At 37.5% G+C, this 16,227-nt stretch overlaps 1 protein-coding gene across 12 annotated transcripts in view; it reads left to right on the forward strand.

The window, feature by feature from the left end:
• CELF2 (CUGBP Elav-like family member 2) overlaps positions 1-16,227 on the forward strand; it is a 378,130-nt gene that overhangs the window by 306,803 nt on the left and 55,100 nt on the right. For all 12 annotated transcript variants that reach the window (XM_069870320.1, XM_069870053.1, XM_069870151.1 and 9 more), the window contains 3 exons: positions 6,392-6,471; positions 10,855-11,013; positions 12,438-12,501. In XM_069870320.1, coding sequence (XP_069726421.1) covers positions 6,392-6,471; positions 10,855-11,013; positions 12,438-12,501 — 303 coding nt within the window. The remainder of the gene's footprint in view (positions 1-6,391; positions 6,472-10,854; positions 11,014-12,437; positions 12,502-16,227) is intronic.

Below are 16,227 nucleotides of genomic sequence, written 5' to 3' on the forward strand. Positions count from 1 at the left end.
CTGTGCCACTGATGTGCTGTATTAGCCATAGGTGAGTTGGTCGCTCATCATTCGTCCATTATCCTGTTCCTTAAAATAAGGATAGTGGTGCTCCTTTACTTTTGTTTGGTTGTTTTTTTTTTTTAGATCAGTGGATCAATATCTCTGTATCAGTCTAGGAATTATTACCATCCATAATGATGATTAAAAAAATCCTCTTATCCTTATCACAGGAACACCAGACAGCAAATTATTCTACTGCATTGCTAAACGTAGTTTTGTGTAACAGGTACCAGCAAGAAGTCATCTGGGTTAATAGTATGCACTGAAAAAAAACCTGCTAATAACATGTATGGGTGGTTGGATATACCATGAAAATTGTGTAACAGATCCAAATGCATATTCCTACATCTTCTGGGCTCCTAATTGTATGATATTTTTAGCGAAACATTGCCAGGCATGAGGGGCAAGTGAACATTTCTGCAGACATTGATTGCAGGGATGTTTTTTCTTGCTTTGCTTTAAGAGCAGGTTAAAAGTGGCATAGAGAGTTATACCAATTTAAGGAATTTAATTTCACAAAAAAAGCCATTCATAACTTGCAGATTCTGGGTTTTTCTTGGTGAATTAGTAAAAGAAAATTAGTATTTGCATCATAATTAATTGCAGTAAGAGTAGCTGAGGAGATTTTATGCCTGTTTGTTTTTCCGTATAGATAGTTACTGCTCCTTCATGAGATAAAGTAATGTGAAGTGCCAGCCATGGGAACAGCCTGGATTAGAGGCCACCTCCTGACTTGTGTATCAGTGATGGGAAACAAGCGTGATGGAAGTCCTGTATTTTGAGTTGCTCTCCATTACTGCATCTTCACAACAATCCCTCCCCAGAGGGAAGTCTGAAATCAAATAATTCACAAGAGTTTTTATTCCAACAAGACAGTCATTGGGGCACGGTTAAAGAATGTGGTCTTTGGTACCTGTTTGATTCTGATTTCATGTATATTCCAGTTAGTGAAGTCTGCGCTTTGCAGGGTGATTAGTTGACTGTCCATTAGAAATGCTTCAAGGGAATTTAGGAAATTTAAAATCTGAGTCTGTCATCTGGTCAACAGTCAAGAGAAGTTATTAAAGCCAAAGAGGTGAGGCATATTTACAGGAGATGCCTCATGTTACCTTTATGTGCCTGGTAAGCATAAAGAGCTTCACTGTGACTTTTCCAAAATGCTTTACTTTGGGCTGAGTTGTTGCACTTGGTCTCAGATCAGTCATTGAGTGTCTTAAGCAATACCTAATGAGCAAATGACTGTACAATGAAGCATTTGATGTCTTCATTTGTACCTGAAATATATTTTAACCACTAAGACAGATTTTAGTGCAATGGCTTCATTAGGAGGCTGTTTCCCAGGCTGGTCCTTCCTTCAGTCTGTGCTGTATTAGCGCAGCATAGAAAAGGGAAAATCTACTTTGCAATTTCAGCTAGAAATGTTTTAACACAACTAGAGCTTATTTTTAGCATGCTTCAATTTCCACAGCTTTTTATTTGAGCCTTTTCTTTAAGTAGAGGCTTTCGTCTCCAAGAATCCCAAATACTTTTTTCAGCAGTTTTGTCAGCTTTTCACTATTATTTCTTCACAGAAAGTGAAGAAATACCTTGTTTACAGTGATCTAAGAAGCTGTTGTGCAACCATTACACCACCAGCTGCACATCCACCATACTTAGTACTGTGATTTCTCGGATGATTTTGAAAATCTCTTGAGCTTTCTTCTGTGTCAGGGGGGTCACTATATGTTTTTTTTAAGAAATTGATTATATCTGCCTTTCTTTCATCTCCAGAACTTTAAAGCTATGGGCTTTAAACTTCCATTTTTAAGTCTGATTCAAAAATGTCTAGGGGTTTTCCATCTCCCTTGGCTTCATGGAGGGCTTGAGGGCTTTAAAACCTCTGGTAGACCGTAGTAGTTTTGTGAGGGAGGTTTCTTGTGTAGGTATGAAATCAAACCCCTTACCTTGAGGCATCTGTACTTAAAATGTCCTGCTTCACTTGCGGCTCACAAGTACTGATGTTATATTAGACTGTGTGTGAACTGACAGAACATTTCAAAACAGTCTATGAAAACCTGAGATGAGAAGAATCAAGTGAAGTGGGAGCTGAAATGGAGCAGTGCTGAGATTTTTTAAATATTTCAAATGATGCAATTGCTTGACCAGAAAACCCTTGGTTTAGGATGGCACAGGTAGAGGAGGAACCCCATGAGTTCTGATGTTCTCTCAGCAGAGATGGCAAATGCAATAAGGTGTTCCAAAATCTCCTCTTCAACAGGGTTGGATGCCTCCCTCTGATTCTGCCTGCAGGAGGAAATTACTTTCCCCAGTCAACCATTTTTCTAGTGTAGGGGATGAGAGGGAAGCCTTGAAGAAGCAACTAAAACTCTTAGACCTCCTTTCTCCCTCCTCTTTTGTTTCTACTAGTGATCTCTGACATTTTGAAACCAGAGGTGATAAATAATTGCAAGGTGACTTGCAGGTTGGCCGTGTTTACAAAAAGGTATTTTATGTGTGTGTTTGATTAGGTAGCTGCTCCTACAAAATTAAGTAATTTCAAGGCATTAGCTATAGAAACACCTCTGGTTTTCTCCTGGAGAGCTGCGTAGTTCCAGTAAGAAGGGAGAAGTTCAAGTGTCAGAACTCAGTATGGTTGAACAGAAATAGTTTGCTTGTAGCTGTTGGTCCAGAAGACCTTGGCCCGCAGCACTACAATCAATGCAGCATCATAGGAGGAGGTAAGGGGCCATGGAAATCTTTCTTGTTTCCTTGCACCATGAGACATGAAATCTGATTAGTCTTGTCCTCTTATAATTGTGATTTATGATCCTAAAGCTGGCAGTATGTTCCCAAAAGACTACCTGTATAATGAGATATAGTGAGTTGACAGTATGCTGAAAAGGGTTTTCCCAACTCTTGAGAAACTGCTGCAAGAGTACAGGATGGTCCAGGCAGAGCTCATCTGGCTTAAACAAGTGAAATCCAGTGTCCTCAGACATGAGCTTCTGATTAAATTCTAGGTGCCCAATGAAACCACCCTCTTAAAGTGCCTATATACCCCATATAGGAAAATAAAGGTATTGCCAGTGACTGTGAAAGAGAATATAATAATCTCAGAACAGCTTTTCTGAATATCTAAATTATATATGCAAGTTCAGTGACTGAGTTACTGAATCCTGGACTGAATCCTATAATATAGGTTTAGCCTCCCTCCAGTGTGACAGTCTGGACATGAAGGAAAAGATCCCATGGTTCACAGGAAATAAAACATCTAGGATTTTTTGTTTCATACATAGTAAAATGTATGTGAACGCATAATAAATATACGAGTATTCTGTGTGAGTGTCCAGGTTTGGTAGTTAAATTAGTAACCCTGGAATGTAACTCTATGTAGTAATATCTAGAAAGATGGTTAAATTAGCTAGCATTTAATTGGGGTGCTTGATGGTAACAACTGAAGGTCTAAGTTATCAAATAATTTAGAAATAAGGTTGTCCACTGAATTTTTACCTTGGTTATTGAGGCAAATTAGGTATTTACTGTGCAAGTGAACAGTGTCCGTCAGTGGGAAATGGCCTGCTGACTAGAGATAACAAGGAGACCTAGCCTTGAAGCCTCTGGCTGGCAAACCATAATTAAAATGCAGTCCCATCTTTTCTGTGGAATGCTGTTTCCAAATGCTCATATTCAAGCACTATAACCTCATTCATCAGGCATTCCCCTTACCCAGAGAACAAGTTTCTTTTATATTGGTAGTTTGCTATATGGCACTTTACAGAGGTCTGCTACAAAGCTCTTTTTACTTGCAACAAAGGGAACGGGATCCACGCAAATTATTTGGGCTGAGGAACAAGGAGAGAGGTTTTGCAGTGGTGTTGGGCATTGAAAGACCCCAACAGCTGAGCTTTGTGCTTAAAAAGAGAAAAAGCTTAAGGGAGAGAAGAGAGAGTCTACTTTATCTTGAGAGGAGCACAGCTTTATTTCTCTGGTGATTCACATTTCTTTTGAGACCTGCTAATTGCAACGTCTCTCAGTAAGTTACTTACAGCAGTACTGCTGGGTAGAAATTGTGATAAATGCATAAACTGTGTCTTACTGATTTTTGTTGACATTTTACATGCTTCTTATGCATTCTAAACATCCATTCGGTAATTGTCACTACGGTACACACTCCCGGATAATGAGAGCCGAAGAAGAGAACGAAGCAGTTTCTTGACCATTATAAACAATATTATTCAAGGCTCTGTATGGGGTTTCTTGCCCTGCTTTCCAGTATATCTCTGTTTGTGCTCATCCTCCATTGAATTTGCAAGACGATAAATGAAAACCCTTGGTGTTGTTTCCTCTGTTAATGATACTAACAGAAATGTTTTTAAGAGAGATTACTTTGAGACTGGTGGTAAATTTGGGCCTCTTTAATTTTAGTGCACAGCAGCAATATGGAGTCTAGCAGAGGTACTGTAGTTTATTTACCCTTCTAATGCACATTTTGTCAAGATTGCCATACAGAAAACTGCTTTATTGCATCATTTTCTCTGACAGAAATTTATTGCTGTATAAGAATAGTGTAGCAACATGTAGTGTGGCTAAACAGCAGTGAGACATCGTTAGCTGTTATGGTACCTGAGGAATACATACAGTCACATCACTGCCATGAAATTTGCGTAAAAGAATTCTGACTTCTGATTTTATCATACTTGCTTACCAGGCAGAGTTACATAAGCCAGCTTAGGTTCTCTTGTATCAAGGACCTTTACATTAAAGAGAAAAAAAAAAAGTACCGCATGATGCAAAAATGCATTGACTTTATTTTCATGACTAGATGTAGTGCTTTTGGGTAATGATCAGGCATTGCTTTCTCTTACTGTTGTTTGATTAAAATGTGAATACAGTCTTGACTTGATAATCTTACCAGGTACACACAGAGTGAAAAAGAAGAGGTACTTTATGCCTCAAATTGATTTGCATAAACCAAACAATCTGTTGCTTATTGGATTGCAAAATGGCTTATTTTGCCCATTGGCCACAGGGGCAACAATATTGTAATTTTGATGCCAAAATGTAGCTTTCATACATTAGCTCTAAAATCACAATATGCTTCAGCCTCTCAGTGCTTAGATTTGCTTCATTTGGAAATCTTTTAAGTAGTAATAATAATAATGTTTTGAGGAAATTGAGTGGAACACTAAATTATTCTCTGAAACCTAAGTTCAAACTGTGCAAGGCTAAGGGAGCTGAAAATCAATGCACTTTTAAAGTCATTAGAGATCACAAGTGAAATAAGTCTGTGTTGCTTTAGCTAAGCTTTTAGTGTGCCATGGTATTATTACAAAATCAGCCTGAATCTGCATTAATTTCACAGTCTTTTTCTTTAAGATGCCCCAGAGTGCATGAAGAATAAAATGTAAATCTCAGAAGGCAATGTTTTTATTAGTGAAAAGGGCAGTGAGTCATGCACTAAAAAAGCTGACCTGTACTATGCCCAGTGCAGGTATGACTGACAATAGGAAAAGGGTGGAAAAATAGCCCAGGCATTAGCCAGCTGGCTTTTCATTATGATTTAAAGTGCCAAGGAGGGAAAAAAGTGATTTTTTAGTTATTAATGCACGTAGCTTCAGAATTGTTCAAGTTGGTAGCTTTCATAGATAAAAGAATTATACTTGTACCTAGGATTTGGAGAAACAAAAATCATAAAGATTTTTATTTTTAATGTATTATTTTCTTAAATGTTGAGATTCCACCTACATTACTGAATTTTGTCTGAGTCTTTTCACACTTAGTTGAAGGGTATACAGCGGAGTTTTTCCTCGTCCTTATTTGTATGGTTGCTCCAGGTGCATCACAGAATTGCGTGACTTTATGGACTCCTTTAATTTCCCAGTTCAGCTGCCAGTGATGCTAGTCATTTATTCACTATCCATGATTTACCTGCACAAAAGCCATAGCAAGCAATTGTTAATGCATGGTCTGAACAGACTAAACTGTGCAATCCAAAGTCTGCATAAAAGCTTTATTTATTTCAAACCCTGTGGCTAAAGAACAAAAACAAAGTAAAACAAAATACCAACAAAAAAAAGAAAAAAAAAAAGAAAAAAAAAAGAAAAAAAAAAGAAAAACAACAAAACAAATTAAAGGAAAAAACCTTTCTCCTCACCCATCCCCATCAAATTTTTTTTTCTCTCATCTATGGTCAGATTAGCAAGTCAGCACTGTCGATAAATAAACTAGAGAAGTTGTTTATTTTTATGTACTACTGAGAACAGTGTCGTCTTGTGGCCGTTCTCGTAGACTGTGTTGGTTTAACAAGCGTCCAACCCTTTTGTCTTGTTGTTTTTTGTCTTTCCTGCTCCCTGTCCCCTTGTTCCCACAGGCTGTGCGTTTGTCACATTTTCTACAAGGGCAATGGCACAGAATGCAATCAAAGCCATGCACCAGTCTCAGACCATGGAGGTACAGTACTGTATCATTTGCCCTTTCTTTGTTTTCTTTGTGCAAATGATTGCGAATGGTAAAGCCATGCTCTCCTGGACCAGATCAGACACATGACAATCACAGATTTAATCTTTTTACCAACTCACTCAGCCTCTCTTTGTGAAGCTTATTTTTATTAATGATCTAAAAGCACACAGTAAGGTTGCTGTGTGGTATCCAAACACAGCTCCTGATCCTGTTTTCAGTGGCATTCAGTAGGAAATAAAGATGCCATGAATACCACTCCTCAGTCACACTCAGAGTATATCTGATGAGTAAATTAGCTTTAATTTTAACACACACACACAAATTAAAATCTGAGTTTCTTTTAAATAGATTTTTAAGTGTGGTGGTTTGCGCTGCTCTGAGGAAAAAGCTCAAGAGATTTAACCTGGCCACACTGAGTTACTAGTGCATGTGTTTTCCTGCAAATAGAATCTCTTTTTAAGTTAATAAAATTTCTCCTTCTTCATGTAGCCAATAAAAATGCTAATGATGACAGAGCATATTGAAGTGTGGCACTTCCTGCAGAGCTCTGTCATGGCTGGGTCCCTTGCAAGCAACGCTCTGTATTTCCTCCCAGACTGCCTCTATGGCCTCGTATTGTATCACAGCAAGCAACACAAAACTTTAAACCTACCTGTTCATTTAACGTGAATATAGCTGCAAGCTAATGATGCATTCGTAGGAGTGGTTATTGAATGCTATGGCTTGTCTGCCAATCTCAAAACTTTTTTCAGTCTGTGATTTTTGTCATGGTCTTCCCGAATTTTGCACAAAAATCCGCACAAGTATGAAGTCTTTACTTACTCTGGATCTTCTAGCTTATCACTGGAGAGTGCATGTTATACTGTATTATGTATACTGTATCTTTGTGTAGTGATGATTTTTCTCAGAGGTGGCATTAATGTTATGTGCACTTGTTTCTTTTTTTTATTTCTTTTTCCACCAGGATCTTTCAATTTATTTTTTTTTTTATTATTTCCTCAGTGATTTTTCTTTGCAATGCTCTAGTCTCCCAAAGCATGCTGGGTGCTAAACAATCATTATTGCGTCATGTCGTTGAGCTGCTTTGTGTAACGAGGCAAGGGGGGAGACCAGGCGGGAGGGTGGAGAGAGGAGAAGAAAAAGAAGAAGATAATAATCAAGCCAGTGCATGAATATGTCACTAACTGTTTCCTGTATACTACAAGTAATGATACCAGCATTGCAAAGCTATTGTCTTTCCAAACATCGTGTTTGAATTTGGTTGAGCTTCTTTTATAATCCATGTGTTTTCTTTTCAGTGCAATGCATTTTTAGACCCCGAGTATACAGTTTTAGATGAGAATCTGCCAATGAGATGAGAATAATTGAAATGATCTTTACTAGAGATGTTATATAACCTATGCAGTCTCACAGTATACTGTGAAAAAAATGCCACTTCAAGTCTCTGAAATAATACTCATAGTAATTGGTCTGCCATGCACTACTCCGATAATTCAGATCTACATGTTTTGCTGGGTTTGATTCTGAGTAAAAAGGGAATGTTTATTTGGTAATATGGTGTTTTACCTGTATTTTACATGTTTTTTTAATGTATTCTTCTGTCTAGCAAAATGAATTTTACACAGCTCTACCTCAGAAGATGGTAAAACTAAGGAGATAATGATTCCCAGACTAATTCTCCCATTCTTCTGTTACATGCAGTACCCCAAAAGAGGCTGAGTTTTGATGTGATACCTCTGTTGACATTAGTTCTATAGAATAGTTGTTCTTGGATTAAAATACTTTCCAACACCTCTAGAGATTTTATCAATGAGATCCCCAAATTGGAAAAGTACTTCCAAATATTTTGTACTTTGAACATCCAGTCTTTGTGTCAATTGAGCTTAGCCTGAGAGTCCCTTCTTGGGGAGAAGCAGTACACCCTCCAGCTCTGTGGGTGAGGGCCTCAACAGAGTCTGTATGCCCTGTCTTGCCAACAAAAAGAAAAGCATGAAGGCAGCACTGGCTGTTGGGAAGAAAATGGCACTAAATGGGTGTAGATACCATGCCATGAGGAATGGCGATTCACCTTATATATGTGCTGGGAGCTTCTACTCAAGGTGGAAAACAGAGGAGTATAAAACCGAAATCAGTCTTTAAGAAAAAAAAATTTCTCGCTTTCAACCATACTCTTCTAGTAAAAAGTTGACTTGGGTCAGCTTGTGTTAAATCTCAACCCTCAGCTTCAAAGAGTGATCCTTCGATGCTTTTGTTTCATGGTTTTTGCAAACAAAAGTGGGTTGGGAGAACAATACATGGTACACAATAACATTTCAACCCAATCACTGCAGATTTTTTTTTTTATTTCATTATTTTCAGTTCTTTGATCATTGACTGAGATGAATTTCTAAGTGGGCTAAGAAAGAGCAACGGGGATGTTAATGTCCAGGTGAACACGTCTCAGAATAATGAATTCTCTTACTATTCTTTCTACCTAATTTTCTGACCTGGTTAAATCAACTGATTTTTAAAACTTAATTTATACTCTAGGGTTTTTGCTCTTCCGCCTCATTTCTGTAGAGGTTTGTTTGTTTGTTTAAGGCATTCACATGCAACACCAGTAGAAGACACTAATTTGTTATCATGGAGTAAATTTGATGCAACAATAACAACCCTTTTCTCATATAGAGCCACTTGCTACATATAATTCCAGTCTTCAGTATGTTTGCTCTCTTGAAAATGATGAAGAGATGAAATATAGAGCAAACACTGAAAAAGTGAATTACAGATTCATAAATTTCAGAGATATTGTTTCTATACAATTTACTGACATTTAAGCAGTCATAAATTTTATGTCAGCTGTAATGTTGAGTGCTGAGCTGCTGAACTGAGAGCTGAAATAGCCATATAATATTTCTTCCTTTGAAAGTCATTTATATTTCCTTGGAAAGAGACTTGATTCTCATGTACATCTAGGTAGAAGTCAGCAAGTTCTGATTGTTCATAGCCCAGTTCTACCAAACCTCATATTTAATAGAAACAGCTTGCTTTTTTTTGTTAGCAAAACCAGAAAAATCTCTCTCACACCCTCTACCCCACAGCAACATTTTCTTTCTTTTATTTTTTAAAGGGTCTTGTTTTTAATACTAGTACAAAAATCACTGGAGAGAGGTAATTGTGTAACAAGCTGACTCCTTCATAATCTTTATTTGATTGCTGGAGTGGAACATATCTCCTTTCTTCCTCACTGAAACACTGAAAGACATTTTTACAATGAAACGCACAGGAAAGGAGATGGAGATGGAATAATAAATCATAAGTGATGATTTTCTAAGATAATTCTAAAGGAACAGTGTTGATGGGAGATCTTCATACAAGAGATGTTATTATTGTGGTTTATTTCATAATTTCATTTGTTGATTGTGAATATTCTTACAATTTTTCCTGGTGTGAGGTTCTTCAGAGAAAAGGTACACAGCTGTTTTTTGTAAATAGTAGAGGACAGGAATTTTTTGAAGATGTTCACAGTGTTGACAGAGCAGCCATCGGAAGAGTTAGCTTAAGTATAACCCGCTCCCCATCCCATGCTATACACCTTGGTTAAAGTGCTGCTGTGTTTTTTTGTATTTCAGTCTCCTTTCACAGAGTGAAGTTAGACAAAAAAGTAGTATAACAAAGCCTGATGGGTAGAAGGAACTTATTCATTGGATCCTATGAATCTGGAAAACAGGATGCAATGGATTGACAGTTTCTGTGACTCACAAAATGCTTGAATTAATTTGAAGAAATGAATCATTGCAGTATACAGTTTGCTCCCTTGATTTGAAACAAAAAATGGGGGTCCTTAATTTGAAAAGGACCAGCGACACACTGATGATGGGTGCTGAAATAAATCTGTTGCTCAAAGTCCATTTACACAGAATACACGAGCCAGCAGCACTGAGCATGACCACACAGCCAGACCGTGGTGGCAGGGCGGTGTTGGCTGTGTGGTCCCTGGCAGCAGGGAGGTTGGATACCTCTCCCTTTGGCGATGCCTTGAAAACAGACTGCAGACAAAGCACCACATCCATCTCATCAACTTTGAAGCTTAATTAAAGAGGACTGGTACACTTCACTGTCTCTGGCAACATGTTTGATAGCTGGAAGGAAAAGAGAGCCTGAGGAAAGGTACTATATAAAAAGAAATGGAGAATCAGTAATTTCTCCACAGCCTCTTTTCCTAAAAAGCTGAAAAACTTAGTCCTTGCGGTTCTATGTATGCCAATCAGAAAGAATGTGAGCAATCAGTTTGTACCATTGCCAGTGGCACTATGGGACATGGCTGAGCTCATGATGTGAGGGTGACTCAGTGGGATTTAACGCTTCTGTCTCTCCCAATCTGTCTAACCACAGGGCTGCTCTTCACCAATCGTGGTGAAGTTTGCTGATACCCAAAAGGACAAGGAGCAACGGCGTTTGCAGCAGCAGTTGGCACAGCAGATGCAACAGCTCAATACTGCCACTTGGGGAAACCTCACAGGTCTTGGAGGACTCACACCACAATACCTAGCTGTAAGTTCATTTCAGAGGCAGTGGCTATATTATACTGTATTTATTTTAAACCCAAGTTACATCAGCTATAGTAAATGCCCTATAATAAATTCCTAAGTCCTCCAGGATATGTAGCATGTCTTTTTCTATATGAAAGATTCTCCGTGTTTATCACACAGTCTAAAAATAAATAACAAGGAGTAGAATTTGAATAAACATTTCAAGATGTGTCAGTGTTGTCCGAGGCAAGCATTTAAGTTTAGTCATTTATTTGTGCTGCAAAATAAAATTTTATTGCATTAGTTTGATTGTTCTTTTGAATGTTAGAGTCTGTTTTTTATAGCTGGAATAAAATTTAAGTTTTTCCTTAAGAGAGGACAGATAGGCAGCTGAACACTCTAAGGGCCATATCTATATGGTGCAGCCTCTATACTAGAATGTTGTGGTTCAGTTCTCTAATTTTCCACATTTTCATTTAGAAAGGGCTTTCAATTTAACGCATGGTCCTGTCAATGCTAAACATGCGTGGTTCACACTACCTTGTACTGAAAGTGAAGGTGGCAGGGGAAAGCAATTTGTTTCTCATAAATTTAAAATAGTATTTTCCTTGGTCCATTTGTAAGATGAGAAAGAGACTTTACCTGCTGCCCCTGTTAGAGAAATATGAAATCCACAGTTACCCATCTTAGGTCCTGCATGGCCACAAGAGACTCCCCTGCGGCACAGCCTGTGTCTTTTGTGGCTCTGGAGTTCAGATCTCGCTGAGCAGCTTTCGGATAACTTGGGGAGTTCCTGATGGTTCCAAGTTAGACAAATAGATGCATCCATATGTATAAGTACCGTGTATACATAAATACATGTTTTGCATGCATACAATGCTTTGGTATAGTGATATAATTATAACAGCAATTTACCTGGGGATTAAAAATATATATTAGTACTCAGGTAGACTAATTGATACCGAGGTAGGCTGAATTGCTGTATACAAATACCAGTTTAATGAGTGTCTTTCTGTGTGCTTGATTGATAAAGATAATAAACAAAATCTGAATTCAGGGGGGTGGGGGAGAATGGACCATGATTGACAGAGATGAGTTATGGTAACTACTACACTACAGAGGGTTGTAATTAGTCACGCTATGTTGGTTTAAATAGATTTAACACCTGGTTGTTAAAAAGAATAAATTGATTAATTGTTTTAAAGCAGCAATGTTATTGAGTTTCCCTTGTGTCTCTGTGTTTCTTAATAGAGATTAGACATTAATATGGATTTACAGCATTGACTCTAGGGTTGTTCATTCCAACAATAGACAGAAGCAAGAGACTATATAAATGTAAAGGAAAGCATAAATACTCCAAATGTGAAATGATAGCTCATTTTAGTTTTATGTTCATTTGTTACATTAATGTCAGATAGATTGCTGTGGTGTGTTGTTAATTTGCAGCTCCTGCAGCAAGCAACTTCCTCCAGTAACTTGGGTGCCTTCAGCGGCATTCAGCAAATGGCCGGTAAGTTAAAAAACATTTCATTTTGCTCCAGCTATGTTTTGTATTCTTAAGCTATTGAATTCTGTACTTCTAATAATCACATTGTCAGGGGGAATGTTTTTTATTAAATGTGGCAGATGTGTTGGCAGGGGACAGCTCATGGTTCAACATCAATAGAAACACTTTCTCCCCTCTTTCAAAAACTGAAATTAAACCCAGTGCTCCCAGGTTGTGCAAACAGTTTGTCTTGCATTAGTCGCCTGCCATTTGTCCAAAGTAACCAATTGTAAATTGCAGGAGAGCTCTTAGTCCCTGCAGCTGTATCCTACCCTATGAAAAGTGCCAGTACAGCAACAGCAGGATTACATTCTAATTTCCAGGGAGATTTCTGTGTCCTGAAAATTCAAATTAATGGCAGCCCCAAAATATTTTAATAATAGGTGGTAAGTAAAAATGTTCTGATCTTTTTAATGAAACCCAAGATTACAGGCGTACCTTCAGTATGAATTTTCAGGCTCTTTTTATAATCATGGAAAATTAACTGGGTGCATTTTTGACTTTGGAACCCTAGTTGACAAAATTACACAACAGAAGCCTTTATGTAGAAGTGTAATCTTTATTCTGGAGGAAAAAAAAAGAAAGAAAGAAAAGGGTAAAAAATAATCAAAGTGTGAGCGGATTTGAAAGCCAGCTAGTTGGAGGGTTTCTTGGTAATGAGCTGTGTGCCAGTAGTAACTGATGTGTAGTGATTAGCGAAAGGTCACTCCCACTGTGTGACCTACCATGCTGATACCCTAACTTAACATGATGCTAGAAAAGGCAGCATGTGCAGTAAATCAGAGCACAGATGCACATTATGCCTGCCGTGAGAAACTGTTAAAAAGCTTTTTTTCTTGTTAGAGGGAAAAAAAAAAAAGAAAGGAAGCACAAACCCCCTAAATTGCTACATTAGTTTATTTTAATCATGAGCCCACTGAATCAGTGAAATACAACATTGTGCTTGCTTCATCATCACAAAACAAGGGCTAAAATATTTAGAACTCTTTATGAACACCATTTTCTCACTCTTCTTTTAATCCTGGTCTGCTGCTTCTGATTCTGCTTTGAAGGAATCTTGAAATACTTTAACAAGTACAGAAATACCACACTATATAGCTATACCCCACAGGTATTCTTTGCTCAATCGTTATATTATGCCATTATTGCAGTGACATCAGAGACTAATGTGAACCTGCTGTCTGACAATATAAATTGGCCTACAGATGACAATATCTCTGAATTATTCTCTCTTCCTCAGACCTGCTGGCAGTGCTTGCTGGTTCTATTATGTTACACTTGCAATCTAGCATTTTTTCATCAAAAAAAAAAGACATCTTAATATGATAAACAGAACAGAGCGGTTCAGTAACAGTTTTATATTTTGTAATTTTGGAAGTGTCTTTTAGCTCAAATATTGTGTTTAATGTTTTCATATTTGGTTAGGTCTACAAAATGAAAGAACTGAGACACCAAAAAAAAACCAATGTGATATCCGTTGCATTATGTGCATCTTAAAAGTTTTCCGTTCCTCACTGTTAGTCTAGATTCAGCTTTGTCTCCAAGAACTGTGATGAAACTAAGAATTTTGGTCAAGTGATTTCAGGATGAGCTCTCAATTTGAGATGTGATTTATTCTCTGAAAATCATATGGTCTTGAGACTAGCAGAAAGTCATCTTAAGAAATCATAGTTGCACATCATTGTTACTTGAAGAATATACCTTCTTGACTACAGGTTAGATTGTTAATGCGCTCATCTATGGGATAATTTAATGACTGGCTGCTTCTTCTGGAAAAATCTGTATTTTTTCTTTTATATTCATGTTATAAAAAACAGCTCAAAGTTTACTCCTTTCTTTCCTTAAAACATGTAACTCTTAAACCTTGATGTTCAAGGTCAAATTAGTGATATTAAATTTCTCTCTGAGGTACAGCTCTGCATGAAACCACCAAAGACTAAGCATTTTCATCATTAGGAATGAGGGTTCATGTCCTCTCCTCAGAGACCGTGTAGTGCTTTGTTGTGTTGTGTATGTAGGATTACAGATTCGTATATTGTGTTTTGTGAAAGGAATAGAAAATACTCCTGTGTCTGTAGCAATGTCTTGCGTTACCTACTGAAGCCATTCTTGAATGTTTGTATAGGCCTGGAGTTTTTTAACTTAAGCTATATACATTCATTTTACAGAAATGAATCTAATATGTATTTTTCATATTGCATATAGCTTGCTTATTAAAATAATATTTCAAGGTGAGGAATAAAATCTAGACACATTTGAGTAAGGTGCTAAAGAAGATCCTTCATTGCAGCTTGCAAGTTCTTTGAACTTTCTGTTTGAGGGGTCCGACTTTTATCTTTGAAGTCAATGGGTGTGCTTACCACAGAATTCAGACACTAAAAGTTTGATCAAAAGCCACATAAGCCATTGAAATCTCACTCTTACTTGCATGTCAGGGTTATAGCATCTCTTTTGTGCTTAAATCTCTATGAAGTCACAGTTTGCTAAATTAGGATTTCTCATACAACCACTGTCTTGTCCAAAATTAGGGACCTTTGGATCTGCAAGTATTTATTTGTACTGCTAAAGCTCATTGTCTCTGTACTGGATAAAGGACAGAGCACACACCCTGCTGCACATGTGAAGAAATATTTGCCATGCAGTCCTCAGTGGCATTTTTTTTAAATCAAAACAATTTTCTTTCCTAGTAGAGCAACGATACAGATCTTCAGTGTGAAATTTTAAATTCCTTTTCCCTAATAATATGCCTCAGTCTGTTTAAAGTAGTTTTTATATGGCAAAAGCAGGGATTCTTTGGTTTTGTTGAAAGGATTGGCATTTTTAGGCATTTTTGGTTGAAGAGAATTAGAGGTTTTGGCAGTGAGGGATCCACTCCAAAGAAAAATTGGGATTTTTGTTGAGAACTTGCTAACATACAGACATTAAACGCGCAGAGCACCAGCTCCAAGCGTGAATGCTGTTCTTGCTGTAGCAGCCCACTGGCCCTACTATATGTTCAGTATTGCCTTTGCCTGATGTTCATAAACCATGCATGAAGTCCAAGCAAATCATGGAACTGGCTCACTTAAAATTCATGAAACATTAACATCTGAGAGACAAAAAGCAGCAGTTTGTCATTTGGTTTTCCAGGCTGTAAGGCTCCACACTTTGTTCCACAGTTTAGGTTTTCTCATTTTTATTCAAGAATAAGATTTTCATTAAATTGTTTTTTATCCAGAACCAAGCTGAAGAAAACCGTTTAGTATGTCAAGATTGGTATTAAAGTTGGGAATGTTGGGAATGCTGCTTTGGTGTTATAGTTATCCCCTGGTCTTGATTACAGGAGCTAACCCTACCTTGACAAATTGTGCTTCACTCTCCTTTGTAAAACATACCAGCACATACCATCATCAAGTGTATATTTTATAGAGAGCACTTCCTCACTTTTCCTCCTTTTCTCTGATATCTGTGAATGCTAATTTAAAGGCAGTGTTTTCTCTCACGTGTCTCTCAAGCCTCAGTGTCTAGCTTAGGCATTGTCTTTGGGGAAGGCTAATAATGTAAATCAATTACTTTATGTGGTTTGATTGTCTTACTTTAAAAAGACAATGCTACATTAAGCACTAGCAACCTTTCAGGCAAAGAAAAAAGATTCCTTCTTCAAATATATACAAATTGCATGCAAAGCTTATTTCAAAGGAGACTGGTGTT

The sequence above is a fragment of the Phaenicophaeus curvirostris genome, chromosome 1, assembly GCF_032191515.1.
Source record: "Phaenicophaeus curvirostris isolate KB17595 chromosome 1, BPBGC_Pcur_1.0, whole genome shotgun sequence".
Taxonomy (NCBI): domain Eukaryota; kingdom Metazoa; phylum Chordata; class Aves; order Cuculiformes; family Cuculidae; genus Phaenicophaeus; species Phaenicophaeus curvirostris.